The following is a 25845-nucleotide window of genomic DNA, read 5'->3' as shown; positions in this document are numbered from 1 at the left end:
TCCAGGATTAATTCTACATGCCTTTTTTTTTTTTTATTAACCACTTGCCTACCGGGCACTTACACTCCCTTCCTGCCCGAATCATTTTTCAGCTTTCAGCGCTGTCACACTTTGAATGACAATTGTGCTGTCATGCTACACTGTACCCAAACAAATTTTTTTATCATTTTCTTCACACAAATAGAGCTTTTGATGTTATTTAATCACTGCTGGGTTTGTTATTTCTTACAAAAAAAAAGACCAAAAATTTTGAAAGAACGTTTTTCACTTTTTTTCTGTCAGTAAATTTTGTAACTAAGTAGTTTTTCGCCTTCACTGATGTGCGCTGATGAGGCGGCACTGATGGGCACTGATAGGCTGAACTGGTGGGCATTGTTGAGGTGGCACTGATGAGGAGGCACTAATATGTGGCACTTATGGGCACTGATATGTGGCACTGATGAGCACTGTTAGGCGGCACTGGTGGGCACTGACTGATAGGCGGCACTGGAGGGAACTGACAGGCGGCACTGGTGGGCACTGACTGATAGACGGCACTGGTGGGCACTGATAGGCGGTACTGATGGGCATTGATGGGTAGCACTGATGGGCATTGATTGACAGCATTGATGGGCAGCACTGATTGCCAGCACTGACTGGCATCGCTAATGGGCACTGATTGGTGGCAGTGGTGGGCACTGATTGCTGGCATTGGTGGGCACTGTATGGTGACACTATTGTAATCAGGGCACTGATGATCAGTGCCCTGATTACATTCCTAAATGTCCCCCTGCGTGGAGATGCCGCTGATCGCCTCTCCTCGCCACACACTCTGTCAGTGTGAGGCGAGGAGCGCCGATTACCGGCACTTCCTTGTTTACATGTGACCGGCTGTGATTGGATACAGCCGATAACATGTTTAAAGAGCCACAGTCGCGGCTCTTTCCACAGAACGGGGTCGCGCCGTGTCCTAGAAACACGGCGCAGCCGTGATTGCCGCGCTGCGTGCCCGAGCGGCCGTTCTAGGGCGCCATCATATGACGTCGTCCCAGAACAAGAGCTGCCCCGCCGTCATTTGACAGTGGGCGGGCAGCAACAAGTTAAAGACCTTCTTGTTGTATTCCTGTGTTTTAGTCATCATTTCTTGCAACTGTTTGTTATTGGTATTAAAGAAGTTTATTGTCTCAAGAACAGCCGGTACTGAACATTCCGGAATTGTAGTTTACAAAAATGATGGGTGAAAGCCGTAATTGGCAAAGAACGGAGATTGCTTTGTGGCAGAGTAAGTCGAATTATTGTAGGCAAACTGGGTAATAGTGAAACCCAATCATATTGAGAGAACAAGGAAAAACAGCATAGGTATTGTTCAAGGGTCTGGTTGGTTCTTTCCATCTGACCATTCATTTGCGGGTGATAGGCTGAAGAGAAGGATAGTTCAATCCGTAGAGTTTGACAAAAAGCCTTACAAAACCTGGAGGTGAACTGCACCCTTCAATCCGATACTATGTTTCCTGAAACCCCATGAAGCTTTATAATTTGGGCAGCCTGTCAGCCTCTTCATTGGCCGGGGCTTCCGGCCCTTTTTTGACCCTCCCACAATCGGGAGGCAAGCTGGGGATGGCGGCTTCTCCGACAGTGAACCCTGGCTCTGCCCAATGGCTGAAAGTGAACTGGCCGAGCCCTGCAGGGTAGGCAGCCGAGGTGGGGCCCAGGAGCTGGCTGAACGCTACTCTCCCTTCAGAGGAGGGGGGAGATACTGTGAGAGTAATTTCTCGGGGGGGAGGACACTGTGAGAGGAATGTATGAGGAGAGGGGGGCACTATGTGATAGGAATGTATGAGGACGGGGTGAGGGGGACAGGAATGTATGACTGACTACAGGGAAGACTTTTTTTACTGATTTCATTTTAGCCTTTAAATCACTTTAGAGTTTGCATTAGTGCAATTAGATTCTCCCATCATTCATTGAGGTATACATTGCTCTAAATAGATCATTGCGTACAGGGCCATGAAAAGGGGTGGGCAGGAGGGGCGGCTGCCCTGGGCACTGTGTGTTCATGTGAGGTGGGAGGGTGCTGCAAGGAAATTGAGGGGGAGGGGATTTGTGTTGGGAGGGTGGCAAGGGGTAAGAATTGCGAGGAGTGGTGATTTAGGAGGATTTGTGTTGGGAAGGGGGATGGAGGAAGAGGAATTGTGCTAGGTGGGGGGGATTTGTGATATGGTGAGGGGGGGGGGGGGGGGGGGCAAATTGTGCTAGGAGAGGAAATTTTTGTTTGGGGGTGGATTTGTGCTAGGAAGGAGGATTTGTGCTAGGAGGGGTGACTTTTTTGGGGGGTGGGGCATTTGTGTTTGGGGGGATAGGGGGCTGGGAGGGGGGATTTCAGCAGGGGGGCGGATTTCTACTGGGGAAATTTATGCTTGGGGGTAAGCATGCAGATTAGTGGAAAATTTGTATTTTTTATTTTTTTGGGGGGCAGCAATTTTTGCTGACCCATAATGCTCATGCATCTTGAGGGGGTAGCAGTTTGGCATGTTCGCCCTGAGCTCTGGATGACTTTGTCCCAGCACTGAATGCATATACTGCTTCCTAATAGCAGGACTGGACATGTAAAAACAAAAAAGTGGACAGCTTCAACTAATTGCTGTACTATGAACCACAGCCTTTGAACCCACACTCTGACCACCACCTCAGTACCTCACTACCTCAGAGGGTAGAATACATCTGTAGTAAGTGTCTCCCTGCTTGAGCTTTTTGGTGGTTAGCAGTGGTAAGCTGCATTTCCCTTACAGGGGCCTTAAAACTTTTTTTTTTTTGTCTCAAACTATTCAACTGCGCAACATGTTACAGAAAAAATAAATGGATTAGTCACCTTGCACAAGCGGGCGACGCCGTTATGTTTCTGCCGGTGCTAGCTGTAACCCTAGGTTTTGACAGCAGACCGGATGATGCATCCTTTAATGTGCCTACATATCCTTTGGCTGCCTGCCACTGCCCCTTTACTTGTGAAGCCACATTTCAGAAGTTGAATTTCTTAATGACCATCTCTAGGATCTGTGAAACAATATTTCAGAAAAATAAACCAGAGGATTAATCAGCACAAAAGATATCACTAATTGTGAAGCAACTGTAGCACTCAAGACCAATATATACAAATCCTGCACTTCTTGAAAGGCCTCAATTTTTCTACAGAAAGGCACCCTCACTTAGGGCCAGTTCACACCAGACACAGTTCTGTTCAGTTCCATGTGCTTTTTTACTGCACAAAATGCATGCACAGTGTTTTCCATATATTCCAATGGCTCTAGTTCACACCATGCAGTCAGTTTCTGGTGAGTTTCTGCACCGGAAACTGACTGCATGGTGTGAACTAGAGCCATTGGAATACATGGAAAACGCTGTGCAGAAAAAAAGCGCACGGAACTGCGTATGGTGTAAACTAGCACTTTGAATTGGCACTAGGCGTAATAGACCCTTTTCTCTTTCTTGACTGGCTTCTTTGCTTGCGGTCGGTATCCCGCCTGTGGGCAAGCTAGAAGTAACATCAAGAAAAGGAAGGAATTTGTGGCAACTGCCACTAATAAAACACACAAAATGAAAGAATTGATTACATGTTCTACCACTGGGATCATATACATTTTGAAATGCGGGCGTGGCTTGTAGTATGTAGGGAGGACCATTACCATTACATGTAAGAATTGGTGAACATGTTAACAATATAAAAAAAGGACTTATAACTCATAATGTCTCTAAATATTTCAGACAAAAATGTGACCCTAACGTCAGACAAACGTGACCCTAGGCACCTCAAAATTTGGGGGGTAGAGAGAGCTAAAAAACGGAGGGGAGGAAATTTCATCCAGCAGCTCAGTTGCCGCGAATCGTACCGGGTATATGAAACAAAGGTGGGAGTCCCCACAGGTCTAAAAGTTGATTTTGACCTGAATTGTTTTATTTCAGATCGCTAATGTCTTATTATTTTATAATTGTATCTTTCCTCATACTATTATAGTTATAAATGTTCATATATGGATTATTTTTAGCATATGATTTATATATAGAGTGGAGGGTGGTTGCTCTGACGTTTTTTTTTATGTAATATTGATTTAATTATGGTTATATCGGTAGTGCGTATATTATGACTTTTTTGAATCATTTTTTTAATCATTAATCAATTTTTATCATTAAATATATTTGGCACTTTTTGTATAGATTGAATCTGGGACAAAACATTTTTTTGTGCTAATGTGCATTTCATATATTTTTTCCAAGATAATTACACCCCTCTGTAGCATTATGTTTAACATGGGAAGATGCATGTCTGTCTGCTGGTAACATTTTACTTTGGATGCCCTGTTTAAGCCTAGGTTATTTGCAAACTAGTGGTAACAGCACAAGCGAGGCATCTGTGTTCCTATGGTTACTGACACCAGGAGGAGGAGTACTACACAAGTTTGGTAATGAGGTGGTGTTTAAAAAGGGCTGATGTGTGAGCCTCCGTATATCGCTGAGGAAGTCCCGCCCACTGGGACAATATGCGTACAGGATCACCGATCACGTACCCGATCACATCCGCCGCAGCCACCTTCCACAAACTGTCTTGCTGAGAAGTGTACCTGAAATGTATTCATGCCTAACACTGGGCTAAAAGTGCTTTACTTGTGAGTACATTTTTTTACATTTAATAAAATGCACTGAACCATACAGAGAGCACTATCCATGTCTCATTGATTTTACATGGTGCAACGAGTTTATCTGATCCCCATTGATTGTGAGATCTGGCTGGCGATCTGGAGTGGTGGAGTCCTGTAGGTGTGGAATCCCTGCAGAGTCGCCAATCATCTCATATCCCCTTGTAGGGGAAGGCTTGTTTGACCTGTCTGTTGGTTCAGAAGGTCCATTTAGTGAGGTGAGTGGCTTATATTGCCTGTGGTGGAGGTTTTATCACGATTATACACAGCTGAGAAGCCTTTTCAAGCACCGTGATTACAGCCAAGGGTTTCTTTCCTTCTACTCCCCGTTCCTGCTTTCCATTTCTCTAATGGGTGCATGGACTTATCTCGCTGTTTTTGGATTATTGGCTTTTATATTGCATTTTATGAAATATACGTATGATTTTTAATATTATGTCACATTAGCACTGTACTATTTTATTTCTAAACAATATTTCAGACCTATATCCAGAACTTTCACTTTTATCAGTGGTCAATCCAACAGGGCAGTGAGTGCTTCTTGGGCCTGTTGTCATCAGACTTCTCTGTTTCATATTTGCAAGATAGCAACTCTTGTTTTCTCTTCATACTCTTACAATTTTTTTTTTTTCTACAATGGATGTAGGTACATCATTGGATGCCAGCTTCCGGTGTATGATGTTGCAGGGCCTGTGTGATTCTAACCTTTGGTTGTGGGTGGAGGGTTATAGCAAAAACTCACCTGGTTGTTTTCTGTTCTAAAAGTAGCACACCCCACGTAGGAGCCGCAGGTGAAATGGGATTACCCACCCTGCACAGACAGGCACACGAAATTTCCACAGTCTCCCACAGTCAAAGAACAGCCCAGCACTTTTTTTTTTTTTTGCATTTTATTGAGAGGCTAAAACTTGAATAGGGATTGGGAAGATTATGGGAGATGCCCACTTGACTTAGACTGTATATAGGAAAGTTGTCTATCTACACTCCGTGCCAGCACACTTGCTTGCAGAGGTCTGCTGGCACACTTGACAAAAAGATGATCCTGACACAGTACATGGTCAGATCCTAAAGCAACAGCCTGTTATAGGCAGGAACCTGAGGCCCCTTTATATGCGTAGCAAAAGTCAGTGTCCAGCTCCCATCCCTGTGGCTACTGATCCCAGTACCACCTCTTCAGGCACTGCCAACCTGCATAGCTGTAGCTGCCCCTCTCGCTAGCCCACCTGGCTACTACTCCACAGTCCTCCCAGACTGCTCAGGAGATCTCCTGGATGTGCTAACACACACTCTCTCTCCTCGCACTTGCTCCCTTGTATCCAGGAAAGGACTTCTCTGTGTGTTGTAGAGAGTCCCTCCAGCGCCCGAGGTCCCCCCCTCCCCCTTGTGTTAGGGGGCACCCTCAAGTGCCACCGACAGCCTTCTCAGCATTCCATCTCCGTTTTCCCCCGACCCCTGCTGACATGACCCAGGAATATTTAGGAGATCTGCCCCATGCCAGCCCATTTTGCTAGGGATTGGCTGGGGCCCTCGTCAATACTCCAAACTGCTCCTCCCAAACTCCACCCTCTAGTTCTGAAAGCTTCTCCAAGGTCCTGGGGAGCAGGGGAAGTTACCAGAGGTGCTGCTTGCTGAGTCTTCTTTCTCAATGAAAGCCTGTGACATCCCTATAGTTGCATATTAATGCAAATCTCTGTTAATGAAAATCTTCCTCTGCCCCCGCCTCTCATAATCTTCTACAGCGGCAGGGGGTGGGGGCAGAGGAAGATTTATTTTTCACACATCATGGGACACAGAGTCAGGCTAATATTCATTACCTGCTGATTTATACTCCATCTCCAGGTGAATGAACACTGGTAGACCAAAGGTCTTTAGACAGGAAGTGATCCCCTATATAACCCCTCCCAAACAGGAAGCATTTTTTTTACCAGTGTCTGCAAGGTGGATAGCATGATTTGTTTGAGCTCTCTGAGCTCCAGGTCTCTAGTCCCACAAACGGTTCTTAAATGAATCAAGGGGTTGACCGTTCAGATCCATTTGACACAGGCTTTATATGCTTAGATAAATGGTACCCGAGCCTCACAAAGAAGACTAAAGATCCTGCAAGGTTTTGCCTGTAATGTGGCCTCCGGGTGCTGTATCCTGCGAAGTGGAATCCTGGACACCACAGCGCTAAGGCATTCCTGCAGGATGCTGTACGGGTCCAAGGAAGTGGACCCTAAACATGAAAAAGGTACCCAGTCCTTGAAGGTCCTCTAGTGACAGGAACCCACCGTGAAGGGTGAAGATTGGGCTCCTAGTTTCTAAGTGGGCCTGTGCCTGGATGGGTAAGTGAAACCCCTTTATTATTGTGGGATTTCCCAGTGATTGTAACAATCAGCCAAGCTAGCTAAAGGCTGGACACTTTTGTGCGGTGACCTTACAGGGAAGTTTTGGGCTAGCTGTGGGTGTTTGCAAAGTGTACCTTATTTGCTTGTGTCTGACTGTTTATTACCTGTATGATGGCGCATGTCGGTGCACCATTTCGCCTTGGTTCACCATGCGTTCGCAAGAGTAACACTGTGCTCAGCAGTTGTTTGGTGGCCATGGCGCACGTGCAATTGCTAAAGCGCCGCTGGACTTAGCAATTTGGCGGCCATGGCGCACGCGGCTTCGCCACACATGCGCAGTAGCCTTTATTTGGCTGCACAAAGATACCGAACGTATGCACAGAACATTCCGACGCACACCCAGCTTATTTAAGCTGTGTAGGCCAAGCATGCGGTGCTTCCAGAAGGCGGGCAGTCTGAGCCACTGCGCCTATCTGGTATTGTGCCTACAGTCAACGCTGCTGATTCACCCTTTATCACCAAGAATGAACTGTCCCCGGCCCTAGCCAGGTTAGATCACAGGATTGCCGGCATGATTGCCTCCATCCCACAGGGTGGCAAGAAGCATGACGGATCCCCCTCCCCGGAGCCTCCTAGTTTGGAAGAGGAATGGGTTAAGGATAGGGAAGAGCTAAAAGCTCAGGATTCAGTGGAGTGTCTGGCAGATGAGTCTGCTTCCGAGGAATCTGGACAAGAAGATATCCAGTTGATGTCTGCCACTCAGTCGCAGAGGCTTTTGATCCTGACTGACCAAAATAGTTTAGTTCTGCCTTTTAAGTTGCCTCTTGCAGAGGTGACTGAGCCCCCCTGGTCCTCTTTGGGATCCCTGAGGCCTCTTCAGGCCACACAGGCTTTCCCCCTACACCACCTTTTGGAACAGGTGGTGTATGCTGATTGGGAACATCCTGACAGGATTTTTGTTCCTCCCTTTTATATCCCATGGATGAAAAGTTCATTAAAAAAATGGAGCATGCCAGTCGTAGATGCAGCAGTCTTTTCCTTAATCAAGAACTTAACTTGTCCGGTACGTAACGCACAGGGCTTGAAAGACCCTGTTAACAAGAAATTGGAATTATTATTAAAGGCTTCCTTTTCTTTGGCCAGTTCAGCTATTAAGTCAGCTGCTGCAGCAATTGGTATTTGCCAGTCCGTAAAGGATCAGGTCAAACAGCCTGATAGGCCTAACCAGGAGGATGATCTGCCTGAAGGCAAGACAGATATAACTTGAGTGCTGTGTTTTGCTGTTGATGCCTTAAAGGATTCAATACAGCAGGTCTCTCGTTTGGCTGTACATATGCGCATACTTTTATGGCTTAAGGACTAGTCAGCCGAGCTTCCTTGTAAAAAGTTATTGGCAGGTTTCCCTTTTCATGGGGAACGTTTATTTGGTGATCATTTGGACAAATATATCCAAAAGATTTCCAGAGGGAAGAGTTCTCTACTTCATGTGAAGAAAAGCACCAGACATCCCTTGTTTAAAACCTTAGGGACTGCTTCCTCAGCGTCAAGGCGGTTCCGCGCCGCCAACAAGGTGCTAGGGCCAGGGATAAGCCGTAAGGCCAAGGCCAGAAAAAGTCCTGGGTCCAAAATTCTTCTAAACCCAGCACCAAGCCCTCCTTTTGAGGGGATGCCCCCACTCTATCAGGTGGTTGGAAGGCTGCTGCACTTTGCAGACATTTTGGAGAACAACAATTCAGGACGAGTGGGTCACATCAATTATATCTCGCGGTTACAAGCTGGAGTTGCGCGGGGTTCCCCCTCAGAGGTTTTTAAGATCCAGCATTCCCTCGGATCCTCCAAAAAGAAACATATTGCTTCAAGCACTACACTATCTAGTGCATCAAGGAGTGATTGTAGAGGTTCCTGTATTCAAAAGGGGCACAGGGTTTTACTCAAACCTGTTTACGGTTCGGAAACCGAACGGGGGCACAAGGCCCATTTTGGACCTAAGATCCCTGAACAAGTTTCTATTGATACAGTCCTTTTGGATGGAGTCTGTCCATTCAGAAGTAACCTCACTCCTGAGGGGAGACTTTCTAGCCTCCATCGATCTAAAAGACCTGTATTTGCACGTGGAAATATACAAAACACTGCGCTCTGTGATATGAAACAAACTAGATAAGCAGCCGCATACGTTGTGACAAAAACAGTGAAATAAGAAGTGAAAATGCAGCGCTATGAAAATATTAAAGGATGCAAACAGTAAATCAAGTCCATAATGGGGCGTACACACGGTCGGACTTTTCGTCTACAAAAGTCCAACGGACGCCGACGGACTAAAGCTGGCTGGTAATCCGATCGTGTGTGGGCTTCTCCGGACTTTCAGCAGACTTTTTCAGCCTCAAATCCGACGGACTTTAGATTTGAAACATGCTTCAAATCTTTACGTCGTAACTACGACGGACTCCGAAATCCGCTCGTCTGTGTGCTAGTCCGACGGACAAAAACCCACGCTAGGGCAGCTATTGGCTACTGGCTATGAACTTCCTTATTTTAGTCCGGTGTACGTCATCACGTACGAATCCGTCGGACTTTTGTGTGGTCGTGTGTAGTCAAGTCCGTTCGTTAGAAAGTCTGCTGCAAGTCCGCCGAAAGTCCGCCGGAAGTCTGTCGGACAGGCTGTCGGACTTTTGTAGACGAAAAGTCCGACCGTGTGTACGCCCCATAAGTGTTAACCTTGGTGGTGAATAATGTGATAAATAAATCATATAGACTTAATCAAAAAGTGAAAAAATAAAATAAATGTCTACTTGTGTCAACACACTGAAAGAAGGGCAGAAGTGGATAGTTGTGGTCCAAAAAGGACTGGCAGGGATGGTGTAAATCCGTGGATGAGGTACAACATCAATGGTGCTCAGCATCAATAAGTGGGAAGAGAATGGGTACTCTTACCGGATATGGTAGACTCCCCTGTCAGCGACATGGAGTCAGTAAGGCAGTGAGCCCCACCGGGCTAATGGAAGGATATCCGGAATGCTGGAACTGGCAGGATGGACTTCAACCGGCGAACCTTCAAAGATCATCAGGACGGGTCCTCAAGGTAGGAATTCCAAACCCGGAGCCTCGAAACCACAGTGTGCCACAAATAGCCCAGAGCGGGAAATCGCTCTCATGCAGGTAGTATGTAAGAAAAAAATTAAAGCTACAACCATAGGGCAGATATCTTACGGTTGAAGTCCATCCTGCCAGTTCCAGCATTCCGGATATCCTTCCATTAGCCCGGTGGGGCTCACTGCCTTGCTGACAGGGGAGTCCACCATATCCGGTAAGAGTACCCATCTCTTCCCACTTATTGATGCTGAGCACCATTGATGTTGTTACCTCATCCACGGATTTACACCATCCCTGCCAGTCCTTTTTGGACCACAACCATCCACTTCTGCCCTTCTTTCAGTGTGTTGACACAAGTGGACATTTATTTTATTTTTTCACTTTTTGATTAAGTCTATATGATTTATTTATCACATTATACACCACCAAGGTTAACACTTATGGACTTGATTTACTGTTTGCATTCTTTAATATTTTCGCAGCGCTGCATTTTCACTTCTTATTTCACTGTATTTGCACGTACCTACTGTATCTTTCAGCCTCATCAGAAGTTTCTACGTTTTGCAGTAGAGGAACGTCATTTTCAGTTTGTGGCTCTACCCTTAGGGCTTGCTACAGCTCCCCGGGTGTTCACAAAGGTCCTAGCACCAGTAATGGGTCTTTTAAAGGCCCAAGAGATCCTGGTGCTTGGGTATCTGGACGACGACCTGCTCAGAGATCACTCATTACAGGCTCTAGAACAGAGCATAATATACACAGTGCGGTATTCAAGAGTATTCCTGCCACCTGTAAGGATCTGTGCCCTGAAGGTTCAGGTGTGTCACATAAGGGGCACCAGACAACCCTCTATTTGGCTCTGTATGAGTCTTTTAGGGAGGGTGGCTTCCTCCTTCAAGGCAGTGCCCTATGCCCAGTTCCATTCCAGGCCTTGTTGTCTTGGAACAGAAGAGGAATAGCCCTGGATTATCCAATGTGCTTATCTCCTCGGGCACGCTTAAGCCTAAACTGGTGGTTGCAGGATCAGAACCTGCGAAAGGGACAATCCTTTCTCCCGGTAACTTGGAGAGTACTGACTACAGATGCCAGTCTCTCAGGCTGGGGAGCAACCCTCGAAGGGCTCACAGCTCGGGAAAATGATCAGGGACAGAACAGATCCTGCCCATCAACGTTCTGGAATTACGGGCAGTATGTCTGGCCCTACGATCCTGGACGGTGGATCTTCAGGACTGCCCTATCAGGATTCAGTCAGACAATGCCACTGCAGTGGCCTATATAAACCACCAAGGCGGTACCAGGAGTCGTTCAGCTCTAAAGCAGGTGAACCACATACTAGCCTGGGCAGAGGGACATGTGTCGATTATATTGGCATTCCATATCACGGGAGTAGAGCACTGGAAGGCAGATTATCTTAGCCACCAGTAGATCTGCCCAGGGGAATGGTCTTGACACCCAGAGGTGTTCCAGGAAATTTGCCAATGTTGGGAATGGCCAGAGGTCAACCTACTGGCATACAGGTTCAACAACAAACTACAGCAGTTTGTGTCCCGAACAAGAGATCCTCTGGCAATTGGAGCAGATGCTCTGATAGTTCCATGGAGCCAGTATTCCTTGGTTTATGCTTTCCTTCCGATCCCTCTCCTTCCACATTTGTTGCGAAGGATTCGGATAGAGGGGGTTCCAGTCATTCTGGTGGCACCAGTCTGGTCCAGAAGGCCCTGGTTCCCGGAGATTGTGAGACTGACAATAGATGGGCCATGGACGCTTCCACGTCGCCCTGATTTACTGTCTCAAGGTCCTATATTCCACCCTAATTTACAGTCTCTAAATTTGACAGCATGGCTAATTAAACCCAGGGTGCTGAAGGACTGTGGCATCTCAGTACCAGTAGTGTCTGTCCTAGTGAATGCTAGAAAAGCAGTCACTAGGAAGATTTATCATAAGGTCTGGAAGACTTCTATTGCTTGGTGTGAAGCCAAAAAAATGGCATCCTCGGAAATACGTGATTGGGAGAATTCTCTCTTTTCTACAGTCAGCTGTGGAAATTAAATTGGCTTTAAGTAAAATCAGAGGTCAAGTTTCAGCCCTATCAGTATTCTTCCAAAGGCCTTTAGCCTCCCATTCACTGATCCGAATCTTTATGCAGGGGGCAACTCTCTTGCTTCCCCCCATTAGGTCACCTATGTGTCCTTGGGGCTTGAATTTGGTGCTGTGTTACAGAAGCAACCATTTGAACCTATTAAGGAAATTCCATTAGACTTGCTGTCACACAAGCTAGCCTTCCTGATGGCCATCACCTCGGCTAGAAGGGTGTCGGAAAAACCATACTTGATCCCTCACCACGACAGGGTCGTGTTACGACCTGTTCCATCATTTTTGCCAAAAGTGGTATCGGCTTTTCATTTAAATCTGGACATTATTTTGCCGCCTTTTTTCTCTCAGCCTCGTTCGGCGGAAGAGAGACGACTGCATTCTTTGAACGTTGTCCGGGCAGTCAAGGTTTATTTGCCTAGATCTGCGGAGATCCGAGGATCAGATTTTTTTATTTTTTTTTTGTTTTACCAAAAGGACCCAGGAAGGGGCAGGCAGCTTCCAAGGCTTCCATTGCCAATTAAGTCCGTCAATTGATCATTCAGGCCTACGGTCTGAAACCATAAAGCTCCTCCTTTTTAGGGTGAGAGCTCATTCTTCCTGGGGTGCAGGAACCTCCTGGTATTTTCGCCATCAGGTATCTGTGGCTCAGATTTGTAAGGCTGCTACCTGGTCTTCAGTGCATACGTTCACAAAATTTTATGAAGTTGATGTTCGAGCAGCCGAGGATTCGGCTGCCGTGTACTGCGGGCTGCCGTATAAGTTCTGATGGCTATTGTTTGGCAGGGTGTCTCCCTCCCCTCAAGGCTATTGCTCTGGGACGTGCCAGCAGGTAATGAATATTAGCCTGACTCTGTGTCCCATGATGTATGAAAAAGAAAATAGTATTTTTTGTCATACTTGCCTGTAAAATCCTTTTCTTTGAGTACATCATGGGACACAGAGTTCCCTCCCCTCTTTTTGAGGATTCTGTGCTTGCTACAAAACTGAAGTGCTTCCTGTATGGGAGGGGTTATATAAGGGATCACTTTTTGTCTAAAGACCTTTGGTCTACCAGTGTCTATTCACCTGGAGATGAAGTATAACCCAGCAAGTAATGAATATTAGCCTGACTCTGTGTTCCATGATGTACTCAAAGAAAAGGATTTTACAAGTAAGTATGACGAAAAAATCCTATTTTTCATTAACAGAGTTTTCAGCACAAGAGACCCATCCTACTGACTAGTCTGTCCCTTGTGCTGATTTTTCTTGTTTGTGATTATGGCTGCATTTAGGCTATAACCAAGAATCTTCTGCTATTCTTAAATAATAATATGTCTGGTATATTTGTTTTTCCTCAGTGACGTTGGGACAGCACCAGTGGGCATCTAGTCTTGCTGAGAAGTTCTGTGATTTTGATATTTTGGTGCAGATATGTGAAATCACGGACAGTGACAACAGGCTGCAGCATTATATGACTCAGTTTGCTGATCAGGTATGTATTTCTTCTGGTTTTTGATGCATACATAAAAACCTTGCTTTAACCACTTCAGCTCTGGAAGAATTTACCCCCTTCCTGACCAGAGTACTTTTTGCGATTCGGCGCTGCGTCGCTTTAACTGACAATTGCATGGTTGTGCAACGCTGTACCCAAACAAAATTTCCCACAAATAGAGCTTTCTTTTGGTGGTATTTGATCGCCTCTGGGGTTTTTATTTTTTGCGCTATAAACAAAAAAAAAGCATCAATTTTGAAAAAAACAAATTTTTTACTTTTTGCTATAATAAATATCCCCCAAAAACTGACTGGAGAAAGTGACGGATCGTGGTTCCTAGTTAATAGGAACACACGATCTGTCACTCCTGTCAGAACAGGGAAGTGTGTGTTTACACACACTCGTCCCTGTTCTGTCTCTCCTGTCATCGCGACAGTCGGCCACAAGCATCAGCACTCCCGCTGTGAAGTGAGTGCGCGTCTGCTATCACGGCCCCGCGAGCCGATGTATAGCTACAACGGCTCGCGCAGGAGAGCCAACCGCAGTATAAGTGCGGCGGTTGGTCAGGAAGTGGTTAAAGCCAAATTTCAACTTATAAAAATAGGTGAAAACTAACCAGGACAACACTTTGTTTTATTAAAAAAAAAAAAGTTTGCTGCATTGCTCATCCTTTCTCTGATGGTCACCACCCATTCAAGGCACTTATTGTTAGCAAGGGGCATCAAGTTTTCTGCCTCCTGGAGAGTGTAATGAAGCTGTCCTGCTTGTTCTCCATTCACCACATGGGTGGTGGGTGCTCATACAACAGAAACCACATTGGCGCAAAGGTGTGCTGGACTACCATTTTCAGTAAGAGCAGCTGGACGGACAATGAACTAAGGTGTTCTATATGTGCAGCAGATATTACAGAATCTTGTGCAACTGTGATTATTAACAAATCGTCATTTAATTTGTATATCAATATAAACAGGTATTGCATAACAATTCCAAGTACATCATAATAATATACAATGTTGTCCTCTTAGCCAGGAGCCATCAATACAGACTTTGAGATATAAATGAGAAATCAAAAATCACATTAACAATACACCCCTTACGTAAAGGGCCGCCTTGTCCCCACATGCTAAAGGAGACCAAAGGACAAGGGTGTATACAATTGCCTGTATTTTGGATTATTTGTATCCTGTTACCCTCTAACAAATCTGCAGCCTTTAATTTTTCGCCAAAATAAGGTAAATGTAGTAATTATTATACTTGGGTTACTATTCCTCTTAAGACATTGAACCTGTATATAATATTATACCCAAGCCTTAAATGAGGGGGAGGGGGAGCTGGGTGCATGAGCGTCCATGTGTATATCGGGGTTCCCCCATTGCCCTGCTTGGGGGTACAATTTTTGCCATCTCCCTCCTCTCCACCCTTGTTCTTTGGTATCCTTTAGTGTGTGGGGACAAGGCCCTTTATGTAAGGGGTGTATCGTTACTGTGATTTTTGACAATTGTTCTCTCATTTAGATTGCATTATATTTCAAAGTCTGTATTGATGGCTTCTGACGACGAGGACGATGTCCAGGAAACATGTTGAGCCGTTAAGACTAATATATGCAAACAAATTACCAATATTGGACTTTTTTGCATGTTGTATTTTATTATGATGTACTTGGAATTGTTGTGCAATACGTGTTTGATATACAAACCTTTTTAAATGGATATGAACCAATGAAATTTTTTTTAACAGTAAATTGAATGCTGTGTCTCAAAAGTCCCATGCCATACCACAGTGCAATTGTGTTGTTAGTTTCTAGTTAGAGATGTGGCACTTTAAAGTTCTCAAATTTGATATGCTTTGTATACCTGTTTAATCATTTTTACAATATAGAGGTCATTGGTGTCTGAGGCTGGTTTACAAGAAAGAAAGTATTTTTTTCACAATTGTGGTGAATGAGCCTTTTCTTTATATTTGTAAAATATTGGACTATATGTTGGGCATGTGAACAAGTGTAATGCTGAAAAGGGAACCCTGTTTGTTAGATTTATGGAGGCTACCATTGCTGAAATTTTATATCTCTTGCTTTCCCACTGAAACTTTGGTTTCCGTGTTTTCTGCTGACCTGGAATTAAAAAAAAGGAGGCATTCTGGTATTTATTTAAAATGTGCTTGTTCTGGGCCTGTGGCTCAAATATGTTCTACACAACCATTTAACTAATGTTTATTTTAATAGTAGGGATGAGCTGAGCATTAGCTGGGTTTGGTTGAAGGCATGTTTGCAAAACCCTGACTTAGTGTTACATAACCCAGGACCCTGCATTCATTTTATCTGGTCTCCCACAGTACACGGAAATGCAATTAGTAAAAATAAACTGCTAAATATCTTTTCTCATCAGCAGTATTTGGCAGTCTTGTGACTTCTATCAGTGCCTGGCTTGAGCACTGGTTAAAGCTTGTAGGAAGAGTTTTCATTCTCCTCTGACTGTCTTATGAGGTTGCATAACCCCGGACCCTCTGTCTAGACCGTGCTGATTGGCCCTGTGCTGATTGCATGCACCCTCCAAAAAAAAAAAAAAAACGATCTAGCAATACACACCAAAATGAGCATATGCAAAGTGCCCCCAAGGCTCTGTACTATCAGCAGATGGATTGGGGACTGTGAAAGTAGGGGAGAATCAGAGAAGACAGGATCAAACAGCCTTTTTATACAGTGCAAACGATCAACCCCTTAGTTTCCTCAGTTGAGTATAACAAGCATGATTTACTGCATAAACAGACTGCTTTTATACTGTTGTGGGTTTAGTAACACTAAGTTCGGGTACAGAATCTGAATCTTATTGAAGTCAATGGGAGCAGAATGTTAAACAGTAATGGCCATTTTCTAGGCTAATAGCCAAGGAATTGTCAAGCATATGGCTGGGCATTGCCCTTGGGGATATGTACCAAACCAAAAAATATGTACTTTCTGGTTGGCAATGGAACCGTTCAAATTGCCGCAACTCATGATGCAGCGACTTTGAAAAAGGTTCCCGCATTATCTTTTACATAATTTCATTGCAATTTGTGTAGAATTCTGTTAAAAGAAGTCACAAGCTGCAATGAAATCAGAAGAGCCAATCACACTAATCTGCGGCTTTGAAATCACGCTGAAGTAGCACGATTTCAAAGCCGCACCAGTGTGAACCAAGGATAACTTGACTATCAAATGGTGCATGTACAATGAATATAATGTACTACATTAAAACTGACATTTACGAAGAAGAAAAAAAAATCCATTTAAATAACCACTTATTACTATACTATACTATTCCATTCCGTTCATCAATACCAGACCCTTATCCTAGATGAGCATCCAAAATAGATGTTAATGGGAGACTCACTTATAAAAAACAAAAAAACTACATGGGCTTCCCACCAAAAAATACATACTTATTTGAATCTGGAAGCCCTTTTTCAAGGGATTTTCAAGAAACTGCTAATAACATAGGAACCTTAAGAGGTGCATATATTTTTAAGTGAATCGTTCAGAGGAGTCACAAAGTAAATATTTTAAAATGTATCTTTATTATAAACAATGTAAAAGCACATATTTAAAAAAATTAGGTCGGCAGTCTTAGTCTTGGAACATTCATATTCTTATGCCTGTCTCACTACTATTCATAATTTTCCTTATATACAAGTGTATTCTTAGATCTAGATACAGACACCACTTATTCGTAGTTGCTTTTCCAATAGGGTAGCTGGCAGACGAGAATTGTAGCTAAACGTTTTTGCAGAAAACTCTGCTTCCTCAAGCAGCAAGCGATGGATGTAAATATCTAAAATATATAATTCTCATCAGTTATGTTTGTCCAATTTACAGCGGGTAAAATAGGTCTTGAACACGTCACCATTTTTCTAGGTAAATATATTTCTAAAGGTGCTATTGACATGGAATGTTCACCACATGTCGGTAACAACCCATGCGATCCATTCATACAAAGAGACCAAAGCAAGTGAGTTCAGAAAGTGGTGAAAATGTGGTGAAAATTTCATGTCATGTGGTGACATGTTCGATACTACTACAGGTAATTTACCAGCTGTATATCAGCAAACCCATGTATGCACATCCTGAAAATAATTCTTCGACTTCCCAGACTGGGTCCAAACAAACACTACCGTGTGGAACTGCAGGGGGTGCACACCAAAAGGTCTATTGCATATATTCAGATGGTCATATGTCCCTTTTAAATCTGTCAAACTATAGATAGTAATTAGCTTCTTCAGTTTGTTAAATGTGTTGGTGTATGTGTGCAAATATCTCCTCTGTAACCTTATTCTAGTAAGTACATGTTTTGTTCCTTGGCTTAAATTTGGATCACCGTAAATGTGAAGATTCAAGGCAATGCATAAAAAGGTCTACCTCCTGTGTATTGTTCTTATTTCTCCCAGTGGCAGTATGGGTTGGTAATATTGAATTCCACAACTAGATGTCACTTAGGATCCCTCTCAATCAAGCATACAGTGCCTTGAAAAAGTACTCATACCCCTTGAAATTTTCCACATTTTGTCGTTATGTTACAACCAAAAACGTAAATGTATTTTATTGGGATTTTTTGTGATAAACCAACACAAAGTGGCACATAATTGTGAAGTGGAAGGAAAATGACAATGGTTTTAAAAATTTTTTACAAACAAAATATGTGAAAAGTGTGGCGTGCATTTGTATTAAGCCTCCCTAAGACAATACCTTTTAGAACCACCTTTTGCTGCAATTACAGCTTCAAGTCTATTTGGGTATGTCTCTACCAGCTTTGCACATCTAGAGGGTGACATTTTTGTCCATTTCTTCTTTGGAAAATAGCTCAAGCTCTGTCAGATTGGATAGAGAGTATCTGTGAACAGACATTTTCCAAGTTTTGCCACAGATTCTCAATTGGATTTAGGTCTGGACTTTGAGTGGGCCATTCCAATACATGAATATGCTTTGATCTAAACCATTCCATTTTAGCTCTAACTGTTTGTTTAGGGTTGTTGTCCTGCTGATAGGTGAACCTCTGCCCCAGTTTAAAGTCTCTTGCAGACTCTAACAGGTTTTCTTCTAAGATTGCCCTGTATTTGGCTCCATCCATTTTGCCATCAACTCTGACCAACTTCCCTGTCCCTGCTGAAGAAAAGCTTCCTCACAACACGATGCTGCCACCACGTTTCACAGTGGGGATGGTGTGTTCAGGGTGACGTGCAGTGTTAGTTTTCCACCACACATAGCGTTTTGCTTTTAAGCCAAAAAGTTCAATTTTGGTCTCATCTGACCAGAGCACCTTCTTGCACATGTTTGCTGTGTCCCCCACATGGCTTCTCGCAAGCTGCAAGCAAGACTTTTTATGGCTTTCTTTCAACAATGGCTTTCTTCTTGCCACTCTTCCATAAAGGCCAGATTTGTGGAGTGCACAACTAATAGTTGTCCTGTGGACAAATCCTCCCAACTGGGCTGTGAATCTCTGCAGCTCCTCCAGAGTTAACATCAGCCTCTTGGCTGCTTCTCTGGTTAATGTTCTCCTTGCCCGGCCTGTCAGTTTGTGGATGGCCATGTCTTTGTAGGTTTACAGTTGTGCCATACTCTTTCCATTTTCAGGTGATGGATTGAACAGTGTTCTGTGAGATGTCCAAAGCTTGGGATTTTTTTTATAACCTAACCTTGCTTTAACCACTTGCTGACCTGCTCATGCTGATATAGGTTGGCAGAATGGCTCTCCTGCGCAAACTGACATATCTGTACGTCAGTCCGTAATAGCAGGATAGCGGGCACGCGCTGTGGGAGTGTGCCCTCGGGTCCCACAGATTGGATGTCCGCCGGCGTCCCGTGATCGTGGCAAGGCATAACAGGGAACTGCCTATGTAAACAAGGCAGTTCCCCGTTCTGCCTAGTGACATGACAGGGATCTACTGCTCCCAGTGATTTCTGTCATGTTTCAGTAAGCCCATCACCCCTACAGTTAGAACATGCTGAGGGAACACACTTAACCCCTTGATCGCCCCCTAGTGTTAACCCCTTCCCTGCCAGTGTAATTTTTACATTGATCAATGCATTTTTATAGCACCGATCAATGTAATAATGTCACTGGTCCCCAAAAAGTGTAATTTGGGGTCAGATTTGTCCGCCGCGATGTCGCAGTCCCGCTAAAAATCGCAGATTGCCGCCATTACCAATAAAAAAAATAAAAGTCCCTAAATCGATCCCATAGTTTGTAGACGCAGTAACTTTTGCGCAAACAAATCAATATACACCTATTGTGATTTTTTTTTTTTTTTTTTTTTTTTTTTTTTACCAAAAATATGTAGAATATATATCGGCCTAAACTGATGAATAGATTTGTTTATTTATTTTTTGGATATGTATTATAGCAGAAAGTTAAAAAATTATTAATTTTTTTTCAAAATTGTCGCTAATTTTTTTGTTTATAGCGCAAAAAATAAAAACTGCAGAGGTGATCAAATGCCACCACAAGAAAGCTCTATTTGTGGGGAAAAAAGGACATCAATTTTGGGTACAGCGTCACACAACCTTGCAATTGTTAGTTAAAGCAACGCAGTGTTGTATCGCAAAAAATGCTCTGGTCATTAAAGCGGAGTACCGGAAAAAAAAATTTTTTAGAGTCAGCAACTGCTGACTCTTAAAATATGGACACTTACCTGTCCAGGGCGCCCATGATGTCGGCACCCGAAGCCAATCTGTCCCTCGGCTCTTGGGTGGAGGCGCAACCATCTTCGGTAAGGGAAACAGGAAGTAAAGCCTTGCGGCTTCCCACCTGGTTGCCTACTGCGCATGCGCGAGTCGCGCTGCGCGTTCCCACTAGTCTCTGCTGTCTTCTGGGACCTATGTGTCTCCCAGAAGACAGCGGGGGGGGGGCGGAGGAGGCGCCGGACATGGCGTAGATATGGATGCTGCGGCTATCTATGCCCAGAAGTGGGAGCAAATACCTGGATTGGACAGGTATCTACTCCCCCAAATGTGACACCGGAGGGGGGAGGGTTCCGAAAAGCGGAAGTTCCATTTTTGGGTGATAAAACCTTCCAGGGCTTAAGTGGTTAAACTTCTCCACAACTTTATCCCTGACCTGTCTGGTGTGCTCCTTGGCCTTTGCGATGCTGTTTGTTCACTAAGGTTCTCTAACAAACCTCTGAGGACTTTACAGAACAGCTGTATTTATACTGAGATGAAATTACACACAGGTGGACTCTATTTACTAATTAGGTGACTTCTGAAGGCAATTGGTTAGGCTAGATTTTAGTTAGGGGTATCAGAGTAAAGTGGGCTGAATACAAATGCACACCACACTTTTCAGATAATTATTTGTAAAAAATGGATCATTTTCCTTCCACTTCACAATTATGTGCCACTTTGTGTTGGTCTGTCACAGTGTTTCTCAACCAAGGTTCAGCGGAAAAGGTCCCCAGGGGTTCCGCCACCATCTGACGTTCATCACAAGCAGATGAACGGCAGATTGCATCCCCAAACATCTGACAGGCTGCAGAAGAAAACTGACAACACTGTGCTTCGCCTGTCCCAGGCACCCCTCCCCTCTCATCCATCTCAGGAGCCTGTTTGTGGGTGTGACATCACTCGGGAGGGACGGGAGAGGAGTGAAGAACGAGAATCAGCGCACAAGATACCATTGTGATCCAGCAGCTTCCCTGAGCTACTCTGCACGAGGGACACGGCAAACCACTACAGATGCCAACATTGTGCCCTTCAGCTTCCTCCTGCCCCCCTCCTATATTTTTCTCTCCTGGCGCCCATTACTATTCTCTCCTGCCCCCCCCCCCGTACTAGTCTCTCCTGCCCCCCTATACTATTCTCTCCTGGCCCCCCTATACTATTCTCTCTGGCCCTCCCTATACAATTCTCTCCTGGCCCCCCTATACTATTCTCTCCTGGCCCCCCTATACTATTCTTGCCTGCCCTCCTATACTATTCTCTCCTGGCCTCCTGTACTATTCTTTCCTGCCCCCCACCGCTGTACTATTTTTTCCTGGCCCCCTATACTATTTTCTCCTGGCCTCCTATACTATTTTCTCCTGGCCTCCTGTACTATTTTCTCCTGGCCTTCTATACTATTCCTTCCTGAGCCCCCGCCATACTATTCTCTCCTGGCCCCCCGTACTATTCTCTCCTGGCCCCCCTTTATTATTTTTCTCCTGGCCCCCCTATACTATTTTCTCCTGCCCCCCCTAACTTCTATTCTCTCCTGGCCCCCATTACTATTTTTTCCTGGCCCCCCCATGTACTATTCTCTCCTGCTCTCCCCCCATGTACTATTCTCTCCTACCTCCCCTGTACTATTCTCTCCTGGTCCCCTATACTATTCTCTCCTAGCCCCCCTGTACTATTCTCTCCTGGTCCCCTTTTACTATTCTCTCCTGGCCCCCCTGTACTATTTTCTTCTGGCCCCCCTGTACTATTTTCTTCTGGCCCCCCTGTACTATTTTCTTCTGGCCCCCCTGTACTATTTTCTTCTGGCCCCCCTGTACTATTTTCTTCTGGCCCCCCTGTACTATTTTCTCCTGGCCCCCCTGTACTATTCTCTCCTGCCCCCCTGTACTATTCTCTCCTGCCCCCCTGTACTATTCTCTCCTGGCCCCCCTATACTATTCTCTCCTGGACCCCTATACTATTCTCTTCCCCCCATACTATTCTCTCCTCCCTCCTATACCATTCTCTCCTTCCCGCCCTATACTATACTCTCCTCCCGCCCTATACTATTTTCTCCTGGCCTCCTATACTATTCCTTCCTGACCCCTCCGCCATACTATTCTCTTCTGGCCCCCCGTACTATTCTCTCCTGGCCGCCCCCACATTATTCTCTCCTGCCCCCCTATACTATTCTCTCCTGGCCCCCCCAATACTGTTCTTTCCTGGCCTCCCTATACTATTCTCTCCTGGCCCCTCTATACTATTCTCTCCGCTCCCCCATATTATTCTCTCCTCCTTCCTATACCATTCTCTCCTTCCCGCCCTATACTATTTTCTCCTCCCTCCTATACCATTCTCTCCTTCCCGCCCTATACTATACTCTCCTCCCGCCCTATACTATTTTCTCCTGGCCTCCTATACAATTCCTTCCTGACCCCCCCGCCATACTATTCTCTCCTGGCCCCCCGTACTATTCTCTCCTGGCCCCCCGTACTATTCTCTCCTGGCCCCCCCACACTATTCTCTCCTGCCCCCCTATACTATTCTCTCCTGACCCCTATACAATTTTTCCTGGCCTCCTATAATATTTTCTCCTGGCCCCCTGTTCTATTCTTTCCTGGCCCCCCGTACTATTCTCTCCTAGCCCCCCGTACTATTCTCTCCTAGCCCCCTATACTTATCTCTCCTGGCCCCTCTTATACTATTGTCTCCTGGCCCCCCTATACTATTTTCTCCTGCCCCCCCCCCCTAATTTCTATTCTCTCCTGGCCCCATCACTATTTTTTCCTGGCCCCCCCCATGTACTATTCTCTCCTGCTCTCCCCCCTACGTACTTTTCTCTCCTGCCCCCCCCCTGTACTATTCTCTCCTGGTCCCCCTGTACTATTCTCTCTTGGTCCCCCTGTACTATTCTCTCCTGGTCCCCCTGTACTATTCTCTCCTGGTCCCCCTGTACTATTCTCTCCTGGTCCCCCTGTACTATTCTCTCCTGGTCCCCCTGTACTATTCTCTCCTGGTCCCCCTGTACTATTCTCTCCTGGTCCCCCTGTACTATTCTCTCCTGGCCCCCCTGTACTATTTTCTCCTGGCCCCCCTGTACTTTTCTCTCCTGGCCCCCCTGTTGCCACCACCTGCATCAACCAACTGGAAGAACTAGGTCTTCAGCAGCTGATAAATACTCCTACGCATGGTTCAGGACACACTCTAGACCTCATCTTCCAACAGAATATGGACATCAACATATTCAACAACATACCACTACTATTGACAGACCACCACTCTATCAAATTTAAAAATCACCTTCAACACCACCCTCCAAAAACAGAAACACGCAACAACAACACACTGGAACAGATCTCAGAAGAGACTGCACTCTGAACTCTTCAAAACCATTATCAAATAAAATACAATTGCTAAACTTAATCCTCGCAACGGAACAAACACTCAACTCCCTAAACAAGGCACTACTACAAACAGCAGACTCAGTAGCGCCAAAACGCAGAACACTCATCCGCAAAAAAAACTCAAGATGGTTTAATGGCACTCTCACCCTACTCAAGCAGGAACGTAGAAGAGATGAAAGAGCATGGAGAAGAAATCCTACTAAGGAAAATCATACAAACTACAAAGTACTCACGGTGAAATACCACAAAGCAATCTTCACAGCCAAAAAAGAACATTTCTCGAATACCATCTCAACTGCCATAAACCAACCGCGAGAACTTTTCAAAATAGTCGCCCAGTCAATGAACCCGTCCTGCTTAGAGCCCCCAGCAAACAATACTCAAGATTTCTGCAATGAGTTATCAACTTTCTTCATCGACAAAATCGACAACATCCGGAAATCAATCCAACAGAAAAAAACAACCAACCTCATCCAACCAAAGCAAAAAGAGGACATCAACACGAACATCACACAACCACCGGACTTCTTGACACCAATCACCACTGACACGACTAAAACCATTATGAGAAGCCTTCGAGACAGCACATCACCAAATGACATCATTCCCACGAAACTCCTGAAAGAATGCTCCGAGATCCTGGCTCCCACTATAACACACCTCATAAATCAGTCGTTCAAAGAAGGGATTGTGCCAACCTCCCTCAAGCAAGGCACCGTCAAACCCCTGCTAAAGAAACCCAATCTCAACCCTAAGGACCCTAACTGCCACAGACCGATAAAAAGCCTTGGCACCATCGCCAAGATTATGGAGAAAGCAGTAGTACAACAGTTACAACGCCATCTGGACACACATCAACTTCTGGACACATTACGATCAGGCTTCCGCCCAGGCCATGGCACAGAAAAGGCACTTCTAAAAATATGGGATGATGCCCTTGAAGCAGCAGATGACGGAGAATTATGTCTCCTGATTAGGGATGAGCTTCGAGTTTGAGTCGAACTCATGTTCGACTCGAACATTGGCTGTTCGCCAAACAGCGAACAATTTGGGGTGTTCGCAATTCGAATGCCGCGGAACACACTTTAAAAGTCTATGGGAGAAATCAAAAGTGCTAATTTTAAAGGCTAATATGCAAGTTATTGTCATAAAAAGTGTTTGGGGACCCAGGTCCTGCCCCAGGGGACATGGATCAATGCAAAAAAAAGTTTTAAAAACGGCCGTTTTTTCAGGAGCAGTGATTTTAATAATGCTTAAAGTCAAACAATAAAAGTGTAATATCCCTTTAAATTTCGTACCTGGGGGGTGTCTATAGTATGCCTGTAAAGGGGCGCATGTTTCCTGTGTTTAGAACAGTCTGACAGCAAAATGACATTTTGAAGGAAAAAACTCATTTAAAACTACCCGCGGCTATTGCATTGCCGACAATACACATAGAAGTTCATTGATAAAAACGGCATGGGAATTCCCCAAAGGGGAACCCCGAACGAAAATTAAAAAAAAAAAATGACGTGGGAGTCCCCCTAAATTCCATACCAGGCCCTTCAGGTCTGGTATGGATATTAAGGGGAACCCCGGCCAAAATTAAAAAAAAAAAAATGACGTGGGGTTCCCCCTAAATTCCATACCAGACCCTTCAGGTCTGGTATGGATTTTAAGGGGAACCCCGCGCCAAAAAAAAAAAAAAAAACGGCGTGGGGTCCCCCCAAAAATCCATACCAGACCCTTATCCGAGCAGGCAACCTGGCAGGCCGCAGGAAAAGAGGGGGGGACGAGAGTGTGGCCCCCCCCCTCCTGAACCGTACCAGGCCACATGCCCTCAACATTGGGAGGGTGCTTTGGGGTAGCCCCCCAAAACACCTTGTCCCCATGTTGATGAGGACAAGGGCCTCATCCCCACAACCCTGGCCGGTGGTTGTGGGGGTCTGCGGGCGGGGGGGCTTATCGGAATCTGGAAGCCCCCTTTAACAAGGGGACCCCCAGATCCCGGCCCCCCCCTGTGTGAAATGGTAGGGGGGTACTTTTGTACCCCTACCATTTCACTAAAAAACTGTCAAAAATGTTAAAAATGACAAGAGACAGTTTTTGACAATTCCTTTATTTAAATACTTCTTTCTTCTATCTTCCTTCATCT

The 25845-nt window shown here is 45.0% G+C and overlaps 1 protein-coding gene across 1 annotated transcript in view; it reads left to right on the top strand.

Annotated features, from left to right (window-relative positions):
- NUP133 (nucleoporin 133) overlaps positions 1 to 25845 on the top strand; it is a 1112480-nt gene that overhangs the window by 868535 nt on the left and 218100 nt on the right. Inside the window, 1 exon segment of the mRNA XM_073627602.1 lies at positions 13513 to 13646. Coding sequence (XP_073483703.1) covers positions 13513 to 13646 — 134 coding nt within the window.

This window comes from Aquarana catesbeiana, linkage group LG04, assembly GCF_042186555.1.
Source record: "Aquarana catesbeiana isolate 2022-GZ linkage group LG04, ASM4218655v1, whole genome shotgun sequence".
NCBI lineage: Eukaryota > Metazoa > Chordata > Amphibia > Anura > Ranidae > Aquarana > Aquarana catesbeiana.
Note: the sequence above shows the minus strand (reverse complement) of the source record. Positions and strands in the feature narration are given on the sequence as shown.